Raw genomic sequence first — 13,194 nt, forward strand, 5'->3', positions numbered from 1 at the left:
GGAGTTTCTCTTCTCTTAGTATGAAAATATTCTGCTTGAATATAGTACAGTGTTTCACTTCTGAAAATCATGAGAAATATGTGATAGCACAAGTTCCTGCATGGAGAACTGTAAGCAGACTGGGAACTAAAAAAGAAATACTGTATAGCATTCTGTTTCACACTTGTATACAGTTCTTAATATTTAAAAAATGTTGTGGTTTTTTCTTGAATTATATAATGCTCGTAAGTTCTGTTAACTATGTTGATACTTAAAAAATGGCTTCCTAAAATAACTTTTTAAGCAGACATATTTTTCACATTTTGCTATCTTTTTAAACGACTGATCGCAGGCACACTCTCCTCGGAAACAATTGAACCTATAGACATAATGTTTGTATCTACAGGGAAGGTGAATTATGTTTTGATAACGATTAAAATTAAGTCTGATTAAATTTGGGGAACATACAATACCATGAACTAATTTTTTTTTGAGTGACTGTATGTACGTATGTATGTATGTAATTTAATTTAATTTGTATCCCTATACCATACAAAATAGTAATAATAGTATTAATAATAGACCTGATGTAGGTTTTTGGGCTTATGCCATGTCAAGAAAAGGTGAAACTCTTTACGTTTCACAGAGAACTTTGCTCTGCGTCTTCAGAAGAAAATCTCGACTGTTCACGAGGAAGACTTATATAGTAATAAGGCCAAGGTCCACCACAAGTACAATATAAAAACTGTGTTTGGCACCTTCACTGAAATTGCTCACAGTTTAGGTAAAAAGGATAAATTGTCCCCTCTATTACCCTCTGGGGTGTACAAAATTCCCTGTACTTGCGGAAAGGTGTACATTGGCCAAACATACCAGTCCATTGGTACTCGTATCAAGAAACACCAACGAAATATCAGTCTCAACCAACCAGAGAAATCAGCAATAGTTGCGCACGTCCTGTCGTCGGCTCATGATGTAATGTTTCAGGATTTTTGAACTCTTACCCACACTGAACACTACAGGTCTAGGATTACATGGAAAGCTGTGGAAATGCTTAAAAATCCTAACAATTTCAACAGGGATACTGTCTATCTATTAAGTAATACGTGGTTGCCAGCCTTTAAGGATTTATTTAGGTTTTCCAAGTTCGTATGTTTCCCATCACTAGATGGTTCATTCCAGGCCTTGTTTTAGTGCCATACTTTCATAATGTGTGTACACTGGTTATGTACTCCCCCCCCCCCCCCTCCCTCCTCCCATACCGTCTCACATTATTATCATCCGATGGTTTTTTTTCTCACACACTTTCCATTCTTCAGCTCTATTCTATTCTATCCTGGGTGTCTTTCATTGCACTTTATTTTATTTTGTTATTTTCTATTTATTTCTTCTACCACATTTGTCCCTGATTCGTCTGATAACCTCTCTGATTCTTCTCATGCACACACGGTGCGATAGGAATGAACATCTTAATGGAAGCTTAATGGTGCCATCAGCTCCTGCTTAGAATGTTAGTGCTGTGCCAACATACAGTGAGACATCTGGTGGTGAATGAGCACACCACTTACAGCGACCAATGGTAAAGCATTCTTAAATTCAAACCCTCATTATTGTAGAAGTCTTCCTCTTGAACAGTCGACATTTTCTTCTGATGACGTAGAGCAAAGTTCTCTGTGAAACGTAAAGAGCATCTTTTGTTTTTTTGATATAAGCCCAAAAGCCTGTATTATGTCTACAAGTGCAGGCCATGAAAGCATCTGTGTTAAAATAATAATAGTAGGGCCTAATAATAATAATAATAACAATTTTTTTCTTAATTTTTATTCTTGAAAATATTCACTACTTGTCAAATCTAATCTTGATTTTTTTTTTTTTTACAGGAATTTGATGGAGCCCTTGATTGCATTTCCTTAGCTGTCACATGTGCTTTTAACAAACGTGGCACATTGCTAGCTGTTGGTTGTAATGATGGACGAATTGTTATCTGGGATTTTCTCACACGGGGCATTGCTAAAATCATCAGTGCTCATGTTCATCCTGTGTGCTCTATCAGGTGATTAACAATTTTTTTCTCTTGCTTCTGCTGTGCTCAGCAATTACCAAAGGCATCAAACAGAAAACTGGCATTACCGAAGTGGCCTCTTTTAAGGGTTTCTGTGACTTTATTTGGGTTCAGTTTTGGAAACAGAATAATGAATTATCTTTGTGAAGGCAATTATTTTTACGAATAGAAAGTATGCTGGCCCCAAGGTATAGGGGTAGCGTGCTTGCCTCTTACCTGGAGGCCCTGGGTTCAGTTCCTAACCAGGTCAGGAAATTTTACCCGGATCTGAGGGCTGGTTCGAGGTCCATTCAGCATATCTGATTACAATTGAGGAGCTATCTGATGGTGAGATAGCGGCCCCAGTCTAGAAAGCCAAGAATAACAGCCGAGAGGATTCGTTGTGCCAACGACGCGACGCCTCATAATCTTCTGGCCTCCAGGCTGAACATTGGTCGTTTGGAAGGCTATGGCCTTTCAGGACTGTTGCGTCATGGGATTTGGTAACAGAAAGTATAATTTTTCAAGTTGAAGTTGTGCCATTTCACTGTTCCCAACAAGATCCAATTGGAACAAAAATGGAGTTTAAGTCATCAGAACGTCGATAATAAAGCGTCAGAATACTACTATGAGCCGAAGGAGTAATGTTTTCGTCAAGCGCGTAGCGAGAAAGGAGCATAGAAGGCGGTGGTAAAGAAAGACGTTTGAAGATTAAGTTATTATTAAAAACTTAACATTCGATTCGCATAGAAGGTGAACGTCACAGTCATACTTAAGAGGAAGAAAAACATCATTTTATGAGAATACTAGCCATAAAATAGAGTGAAACCTTTGTTCACAACTGTTTTATGAAGTATTAGTGCTCAAGAATATTTCACGCCGCGAAATTAAATTGTATTTTAAAATACAGGTGAACCTGCTTTATACGTAACTCTGTTCTACGTAATTCGTATTTGTACGTAATTTCCTTTAGGTCCCGGCAAAATATAATTTAAAAGCGTGTTAATTAAACCTTATTTATATGTAATCCGTTTATACGTAATTCGCTGTTATACGTATTAAGTGTCAGTGAAATAAAATTGAGTTTTGCGTAATTGTAATGAGAATGTGCTTTTTAAAAAGAAACGACTTTATTTACGAAGTTTCCTCTTTGTCGGCGAAGGCGGAAGTAGAGCGATCGGGTTTCGATGCTGAAACAGAACACAGAGTTTCGCCGAGTGACATTGTTGACCCTTATTTACTAGCGGCTTAACAAAGGCGAGTCCCCTTCGCTCCTCCTCTACCTTCGTCGTTTTTGACACGCCGCCAAAGATTCAGATACATTACAAGCAAAGCGAGCGGTTTTGGTGCGGAAACAAATGACAATGCAGTAAATTTGTTTGAATATGAGAATGTCTTTTGTGGGAACAACGGAGAATTAAAATGTCCACGGTGCCGGTATCTGGTGTTTACTGTTGAACAGTCGTTTTGTCATTCATTTGCTTTTGATTAGCCATGGAGAACTGAAAAAGGAAACATTATACGAGAAGTGAACGATAATCCACACAAAACAAAAACTGAAATCGCTTCAGATTTAGGGATTGCTTATACCACGCTATGTACAGTCATCAGTAAAAAAACCTGCTATTTTGGATGAGTTCTTAAAACTGGGTTCAAAATCTGCAAAGCGCAGCCGTCAGCAAGAAGGATGGTACGTAGATTTGGAGAAAGTACTTTTCACATTGTTCCAGCAAAAGCGGGCCGCAGCTCTACCAATTAGTGGAGATATGCTGAAGGCAAAGCCGATAGATTTAGCTAAAATGATGAGTATCACTGCTGCTTTGAAGGCTTCATCAGGATGGTTACAAGGATTTAAAGAAGAGATGGAAAGAAGAGGTTCTGCCGGATATCGTAAGCGATTATCAGCCTCCAAACATCTACAACTGTGATGAGACCGGCCTATTCTACAATCTCCTTCCTAATAAAACATTAGCTGAAAAAGGTGACTCATGCCATGGAGGGAAGAAAAGTAAAATTCGTGTAAGAGTACTTTTCGCCACCAATGCAAATGGATCTGACAAACTTCCTTCACCTGTGATAGGAAAATCGAAGAATCCGAGGTGTTTTAAGGGGCGAAAACAAAACCTAAGGAATATGAATACAATGGGACAGTGGTTCAAAAAACTGGACATTAAAATGAAAAAGAAACAGAAAAGATCCTTCTTCTTATGGATCGTTGTGCAGCACATCCACCTCAAATCGTTCTGGAGAATGTCCGAATGGAATTTTTCCCTCCTAACTGTACCAGTGTTCTACAACCGCTTGATTTGGGCATCATTGCAAATTTCAAAGTGCATTATAGAAAAATGCTGGTTCAACATTTAATAACACTGAGTGATGCAGGAAATGAACCTCTCTCCATTAATTTGCTACAAGCCATGGACTTTATTTCGGCTGCCTGGAAGCAGGTGTCATCCTCCACAATCAGCAACTGTTTCCGCAAAGCTGGTGTCTTACTAGAAGAGGCTGCCTCCAGTGATGATTATGGGGACGAAGTTTTGCCTGGCAATGAGCTAACGCTACCGGAGGGTGTAGGATTCGATATTTTTGTGCATTTCGATGACAATCTGGCTGTATGTGGAGAACTACCGGATGAAGAGATTAATGCTGTTGTATGCCAACAATGCGGAAGGTCCAGCTACAAGCGATAGTGACAATGGAGATGGAGATAATGACTTGAATCTTGACACCTGAACTGAGTGAAGTGTTAAGTGCAATCGAAGTGCGTAGGCGTCACATCAGTGCGAAAAGTTGTAGTGAAAATGCTTTGAATTCATTGCAAAGTTTGCTAAAGGAGGTTTATACTCTTAATGCAAGAAAAGTGAAACAAGCCGAACCATCTGATTTCTTTAAGGTTGGGCCAAGTTCAAAATAATATTTTCCTTTTTAACGTATTTATTATTTGCAAGGATTTACACATGTAGGTCTATTCCATTGGTTTTTCAGTAAATTTGTGATGTATTGTGTAAGTCTGACTTCTAAGTAATTCTGAGTTACAAGAAATTTTCCCCTTGATATACGTACAAGTCAGGTTCAACTGTATAAAGACGTCCACATTGCTACGTCACGATATCCACCCAAGACAACGTATTAGCCGATACCATCAATTCTGAAGGGCTATAGACCTGTAATACCGACAAGGAGAGAGAGAAGAAGAATATATATACACATATATTTCCGTAATTCAATTGGAATATTCATTTTTACACATTGCAAATTATAGAATACCTCCAATATCAATTTTCTAAGAGCAATATCCATTTATCATATTCAGATTGTAGAAAAGCATATCCATAAGATGACGACATTAACCAAACTGACGTCTTGTTGTGTTCTGATTGCTCGAGAGACCAGCAGCATGCACTAAGAAAATGAAGGCGAGGCTACCTGGATGATGGCGGCACGGGATGACGTTTCCAGCCCATAAGGACCGATAACCAGCCGAGACAGTCCCAGATGTTCCCAAACAGATTAGGGAAAAGCCGTGAGCTGTGCCCGCATGTCCATCCACCCGCACATGAGATGACAGCGGGGGAATCAGAGCAAAGATAAGTTTCTTTAAGTCAATGCTATAAGTGAAAATTTATTTATTTTTCAAAGTGCCATTCTAGTTAATGTCAGTGAAATGATTATACGGAGAGACGAATACCATAGTTAGGTTAAAGGTTGATAGGTATTCATCAAACCTAAATGTCAAATCCATGTATAGGACATAGTCAACCAGTGATAATAAGGCATGCGTTCGTAATGCTGTCAGTGTAATATGAAAGGAGGTTAAATTTTTATCTCTTGGTGAATTTTATACGACGTTGCGATAAATACTAGGCTTATGTGAGAACTTATGACATCAAATAATGGAGGAAATGAGATCGTGCATAGGATATGTTTACCAAATAGAAGGATATGATAATATTTTACGGAATTATTAAAAGATTGAGACTATGACAGAGTAGTCAGGTACACGGTCAATGATGACAATCAGACATGCGTCGAGTTGGAATCAAACAACACGCTTACTAGGGTGAGAAGTGGTATGTATGATAATATTAATGTGAAGTGATGGTTTTAAATGTGAATAATGATGAGGTTATGATGACTAATGTTGGTGATGGTTATTGTTCTTCGTGAGTAAGGTCATGGTTTATTTTAATGAAGATAGTATTCCAAGTTACGTATTTTTGAGATGTTAATGGATATAATTTGTCTTCAGTCGGCCGTTTATCGTTGAATAAGCCAGGGGAAGTGTAGGATACGATCTCAGTGACGTCCGTATGTTGGTATTTTAATTTTAGATCATCAAATGATTCTTGATGAGGAAGATGATATGAAATTAGCCTACATCCATGTATTTCTTCTGATTGTAAGAATTTTTTTTTCACATATTAGGGAAGCTTTGAGGTTTATTCCAATGCATTATCCGATATCACTGGTGACTTATCTTCACAACTAAGAGTTGTTGGTAGTAAGTAGAGTCTTCTCACAAGGTAGACAACCGAATTACAGTATGATTTGATTCAGTGATGGGTTTGAGGTTTATTCCAATGCATTATCCGATATCACTGGTGACTTATCTTCACAACTAAGAGTTGTTGGTAGTAAGTAGAGTCTTCTCACAAGGTAGACCACCCAATTACAGTATGATTTGATTCAGTGATGGTCAGATACACTTGATAGTACAAAGTTATGACATAGATGTGCACTTGAATTAATGTTGCACTTGAATTAATGCTCTCAAATAAGAGAACAATTTGTGTAATGTCTAGATATGATGTTTGATCATAATATTTTAAAGAATATACTGACTTAAAGGGGGTTATCTTTGTCTCTGCAAGAAGAATTGCCAAGAAATCTGAGAACATGTTTGAAAAGTGTGATACATATGAATTGTTTTAAATATTTCTGAAGATATTTTCTCATGTCAGTCTGGTTGTGTATTTGGACACACATAGTTTGAGTCAAGCAAAGTTACCTTATTGCAAGAAATTAGCGAATATTAAATAAAAGTGAGTAGGAATTTTGGAATCATTTTAATTTACTCATTACCAAGTATGGAAGCTGCGTCCAACATTTAAAGATTCTCAATCTACGACAGTGTATATATTGTGATTCAATGTAATTCAATGTAATTTTCATTCATTTAATTAGATGCATCTAATGTCCTTTTTTAAATTTATTTTCTTTTCAATCAGATATTTTCAATCTAGTATTTCTCAATTAATGTCTTTTAATGTAATGTTTTCATTTTTAATTATCCCAATTCGAGATCTTATTTCAATTCAGTGCTTCCAACTTAACTTTTCAAGATGAATTTCAAGATATATATATATATCAATGATTATTACTTACCATTTCAAAGAGGAATCCTTGACAACCTTTTGCGTCTGACCTTTCTTGATTATAATAAATGATGCATGGTAAAACTTAGCCATTCTTTTAATGACTTCTAGAATAGATGCTTAGTTGTAAGTGTTAACCACTTGGTAATTGCGTAAGCCGGAGGTGGAAACTAACTAGGAATACGGGTAGGAGATGTCCACTGCGTTAGTTAGGTATTTTCCACTAGCATAAATCGGTGATCCTTTCTCTAATGCGGAACCCATAGTCCGCAAACTTTGAATAGCGAAAAATGGGATTATAATTGAGCTAGCCTGGATCTTATGCGACTCGACCTGGACGCAGGAACGGCACAAAGTTCATAAAAACATATTTGTGGTGATCTAGGTTGGATAGAGACTGGACTTTTTTGTCACAGTTTTATAAGCAAGCAGAGAGTGAGTAAAGTGTTTACAAATTAGTTTGTGTGCCTTTTTCGATGTTTGGACAAGGTTGGTGGTTTTCAGACAGGAAAGTCCATAGAATAAAAAGAATAGCTTAATATTTAGTTTTGAGGTATAATAATAATAATAATAATAATAATAATAATAATAATAATAATAATAATAATATAGAGCCTGCCTCTTACCATGAGGCCACAGGTTTCATTCACGGTGAAGTCAGGGATTTTTCCTGGACATGAGGGCTGGTTTGAGATCCTCTCAGCCTATGTGAGAACAGCTTAGCTGCTCTTTGACGTTGAGATATTGGCTCCAGTCTAGAAAGCCAACAATAACATTTTATAGAACTTGTTGTGCCGACATTGCATCACTTTTTAATCTGCGGCCCTTGGGCTGAGCAGCAGTTATTCAGCATGCCAAGGCCCATCAGGCTGTAGCCCCGTGGGATTATTATTAATAATGTTATTTGTTTTACACCCCACTAACTACTTTTAGGTTTTCGGAGACACCAAGGTGCCGGAATTTAGTCCCGCAGGATTTCTTTTATGTGCCAGTAAATCTACTGACACAGCCGATTAACGGAGTCACTAGCGCATGCTAGCCTCTCTTGCTTGTAGGCTGATGTATTTGACCCCCTTCAAATACCACCGGACTGAGCCAGAATCGAACCTGTCAAGTTGGGTTCAAAAGGCCAGCGCCTCAACCGTCTGAGCCACTCAGCCTGGTGGTATTATTATTATTATTATTATTATTATTATTATTATTATTACATAACTGCCAACCCTTCCGATTTACCCGGAAACTTTCCATTTTATAACTCTTCTTCCGAGTTTTCGATTTATTTTTAGTTCTTCCTATTTTTGACCAGATAATCTCAGTACGGTCAATACTCTTCCCCTGGGATAAGTTGTGTTCTTGTGTAATTTATGCAATCTTGTTTTCAAGTGTATTTGTTTGGCAGTGTATCGTCCGTCGTTTTTGTGTATCGTGTTTTCCTCTCACTACAGCATCGTGTGTTTTAAAGCTGGGAATTTGGGATGGCAATCGTCCTGCAAGCGAGAGAAGCTAGCGTGTGCTAGTGACTCTGTTAATCGGGACAAAAGATTGAGTTTCTTGTACGTGCGCTGTTAACTTCGTTTGTGTGCGTAGTTTCGTTGGAGTTGTAGGCCACGTGATTTTTCTTGCGGTTCTGTGCTTTTCCCCCTGTCGAAGTTGTATGTCAATAATGTATGAAACATATTGATCTGTTTTGTATGTGGTAGTTTTGCATATTTCAGTGCATTTGTATTCATTCTTAGTTCATAATTTGAATGAGTTGAATGTATATCTCAGAGCTGTGTTGGTGACAGTTTCCGGTATTTTCTCTTCACGATATGGCCACAAAACATAACAAACGTTATTTCCAAGTGTTGAGAGATACCTGTGAAATCAAATTTCCGTTCATATTACAGTCTAATGAAGGAAACTATTATGAATTTTGTTCTGTGTTTGTTACATTTTCTTGTAGTCATTTTTTATGTTTTCTTAGTTTGAGATTTTAAATTTAATGGTAAGTTCGCCTTGTAACTGTAGGCTTTTTAAAATTGAGACCATGGCGCATTATACATGGTAAAATCCAAGAATTTAAAGATCTTCCTATTTTTGATTTCTAAAAGTTGGCAGGTATCTTGTTGTTGTAATTATTATTATTATTATTATTATTATTATTATTATTATTAGAAAAATAATTGGATGTTATACCCCTCTTCACTGTAGAAGAGCTGAATAGAGCTATTAGCTTTCTTAGAAACAAGAAGACTCCAGGACCAGATGGTATACCTGCAGAAGTGCTGTAGATAATATCAAAGATAATATCAGAACTCTGTCCAGAACTGTTTGCTGAATATGTACAATCACTGCCTGCAAGCGGGTGTTTTTAGTCCCCAATGGAAAATGGCCCAATTATTGGTTTTGATCAGCAAAGGAAAACCTGGTGGTTATAGACCTTTATGTATGTTGGACACAGCTGGAAGAGGCCTGGAGATATTTCTGCAGCCCAGAATTCTCTTAGCAGTTCAGCTAGTAGGATGTTTATCTGTTCGCCAGTATGGATTTCGGAGAGGGCACTCGACAATGGAGGTGGGAGGAGGTGGTGAATACAGCAGAAAGAGCACAAACGCGCAATCATCATTCCCGTAAATTGACACTTCTTGTGACCCTGGATGTGAAGAATGCTTTCAATTCAGCAAGGTGGAGCGACATGTTGGAAGCTCTTTAAGAAACTTTCAAGATACCACAGTATCTTATGTACATAATGAGAGACTACTTCAAGAATCGCACTCTGCTGTATGATACGGAAGGCTGACAAAGGATAAAACGACTGGCGGTTGGTGCAGTGCAGGGATTGATCCTTGGCCCAGATCTTTGGAACATCATGTATGATGGCTTGTTACATTTGGAGATGCCAGAGGATACGAAGCTTGTGAGCTACGTTGATGATGTGGCCGCCTTGATAGTGGCTTGTAATGTTGAGATGGCTCAAACCAAACTGAACCAGGTGATGCGGCATATAAAAGAATGGATGATGATTCACAGGCTAACAATAGCAGAACACAAAATGGAGATAGTTCTTCTGACTCTTGTGCCAATGACTGTTGGAGGGTGATTGAAACGTCTAGAGCACAAAATATCTAGGAGTGACACTTGACTCCAAGCTCATATTCTGGAATCATATCCAGAGAGTGACAGATAAGGCAGTAAAATACATGAGTGCACTTAGTAGACTGATGGGAAATATTAAAGGACCAAAATCCAGTAAATGACACCTTCTCATGTTGACAGTTCAGTCACTGCTCCTGTATGGCTCTGAAATTTGGGCTCTATCCTTGAGATTTCCTTGGTATCGGAGAAGGATAGCTGCCGTACAAGGGAGAGCAGCTTTACGTATTGCATGTGCATACCGCACGGTTTCTGAACCTGGAATCCTCACGGTGGTGGCAATAACCCCAATAGATCTACTTGCATTGGAGCAACAAGAAATCTGGCGTACCCAAGGAGAGCTGGGAAAGAAATGTGCAAAGAAGTGTGCCCTCAGTCAACGGATGAGGTGATGGCAACTCAGATGGAAAAGTGATCCTCAGAATAAATGGACCAAGCGACTGATACCACACTTGGATATCTGGGTTGAAAGGGTTCATGGTGAAGTCAACTATTACCTCACACAGCTTCTAACAGGACATGGATATTTTCGGAAATTCCTGCATGGATTGGGCGGAGTGTGTGATGCAGCATACTGTGATGACATCGATGATGTACTTCACACCTTCTGTGTGTGCAGCCATTGGATGATAAAGAGAAGATGTGTGGAAACTGATTTAGGAGAACTGACACCAGATAATATTATTTCTGTGATGCTACGAAACCAGGAATCCTGGGATCGGGTGGCAGTGTATGTGGATGATGTCCTTTCTCAGAAGAAAAGGAATTTGGAAGCGTACGAACGCCCGTAAAGGAGAAATGAAGAAAGAAGAAGTCTGAAAGACTAAGCAAGCATGACATCACCCTGCAGTAATGTGAGAGTGGTTCCAGGGTGATGTTACACATCATGGGGAAAACGGTGTGTGGTTTTTAGTGGGTAAGAATCCCACACACTTGTGGAGTGCTGACTCTTCACAAGTGTCTTTTGAAGATTTTCCACAGTCCCTCGTAAAAAAAGTATTATTATTATTATTATTATTATTATTATTATTATTATTATTATTATTATTATTATTATTATTATTATTATTATTATTATTAAAATACTGGAATTTTCTCACACAGGGCTTTGCTCAAGCTCAGTCTTACAATGCATGCTTCCTGCACATGACTGGACTGCCAAACCCAGTCCAGGTGTGACCCATTAAAACCTGGACTGTTTCATACATTACATGCTAAGTGCTACATTCGTACCATTAGTAGAGAGTTCAAAATAAAAACTTGTTGATAATTAATTTCTCTGTTGTAAAGGAGATGATAGTACAAACCGAAATAGATAACAGGGTCATCAGTGCATGTCTTTTTAAACTTAAGAATAAAAGCAAACCTCTGAAGGAGCAAGCCAAAGAAAATATAGTCCAGCTCCATATACAGTAGTCCTGGTTAGTGTGTTGGCCTTTGGTCACAGGGGCCCCGGGTTCTATTCCCGGCAGGGTCGGGAATTTTAACTATCATTGGTAAATTTCGCTGCCATGGGGACTGGGTGTATGTCTCTTCTTCATCATCGTTTAATAGTCATCATGACGCGCAGGTCGCCTATGGGAGTCAAATCAAAAGACCTGCACCTGGCGAGCTGAACATGTCCTTGGACACTCCCGGCACTAAAAGCCATACACCATTTCAATGAAAATATTTTAAAAATGTAACATTTTTCTGGGACAAATATGGTGTTCTAACTTCAAAAACAGAAACTAGTATTGAACTAACAAAGTAACCCAGTTAAAAGTAGAGAAATAAATTGGCACAAAATCATTGTAGATTTTTTGTAGTAAAAATAAAAAATGGTTATCTTTCTGAAACTGAAAGAATTTGTGTTAGTTGATCTATCTGATCAGATAAAAAATCCATAACATAGAAAGTTTAGAAATTTGCTGTTGTAAAAGATATTATTTATCTGAGTAATATTTAGGGAAGATAATCAATAAAGAAATAAAAGCTGCTTTTACGTTTCCTCCAAAAGTTGAGTAAGCTGTTTAGAAGGTGATTGTATGGCATTGATAGTTAGGTAGATTTGTGCTGTAACCATCTAAAGTACTAATAACAATGGAGAAAGTACCATTTGATTACTATCCGTAAATAGAATGTGATCTTATAAAATTCCTTGCTATTGTTCCAAGTTCTTATTCTGAATGTGTAAATGGCTATTTTATTTTTCAGTTGGTCTAGAAATGGTCATAAGTTGGTGAGTGCTTCTACAGACAATAACGTATGCATTTGGGATGTGTTGTCTGGAGAATGTGAACAGAAATATCGTTTTCCTTCTCCAATATTGAAGGTAAGTGCTACAGTGATTATATTGTTGTTTAATTCAATATTGCTGTGAGTTTAAAAAGATTATGTCAAACGGGTCATATCTTTGTTATTTTAAATTTTAGGTCCAATTTCATCCTCGAAATGATAAAGTATTTTTAGTGTGCCCAATGCGTCATGCAGCTGTTCTCGTTCATACAGATGGAAACCACCAGATAGTACCTTTAGATGATGATGTAAGTAAAAATGATAAACGTTTTAACTTTCCACTGGAAGTAACTTATCTAGGCTTTCTTGGTTCTTGCAGTAATGGTGTTTATCCCCTTGATTGTAGGACATTACAGTAAGCTTATAGATATAACATATTATATACTG

At 37.8% G+C, this 13,194-nt stretch overlaps 1 protein-coding gene across 1 annotated transcript in view; it reads left to right on the forward strand.

Moving 5' to 3' along the window:
- Positions 1-13,194, forward strand: part of Rbbp5 (retinoblastoma binding protein 5) — a 151,283-nt gene that overhangs the window by 19,463 nt on the left and 118,626 nt on the right. Inside the window, exons 3-5 of the mRNA XM_067143655.2 lie at positions 1,860-2,032; positions 12,727-12,844; positions 12,945-13,055. Coding sequence (XP_066999756.1) covers positions 1,860-2,032; positions 12,727-12,844; positions 12,945-13,055 — 402 coding nt within the window. The remainder of the gene's footprint in view (positions 1-1,859; positions 2,033-12,726; positions 12,845-12,944; positions 13,056-13,194) is intronic.

The sequence above is a fragment of the Anabrus simplex genome, chromosome 1 (genome assembly GCF_040414725.1).
Source record: "Anabrus simplex isolate iqAnaSimp1 chromosome 1, ASM4041472v1, whole genome shotgun sequence".
NCBI lineage: Eukaryota > Metazoa > Arthropoda > Insecta > Orthoptera > Tettigoniidae > Anabrus > Anabrus simplex.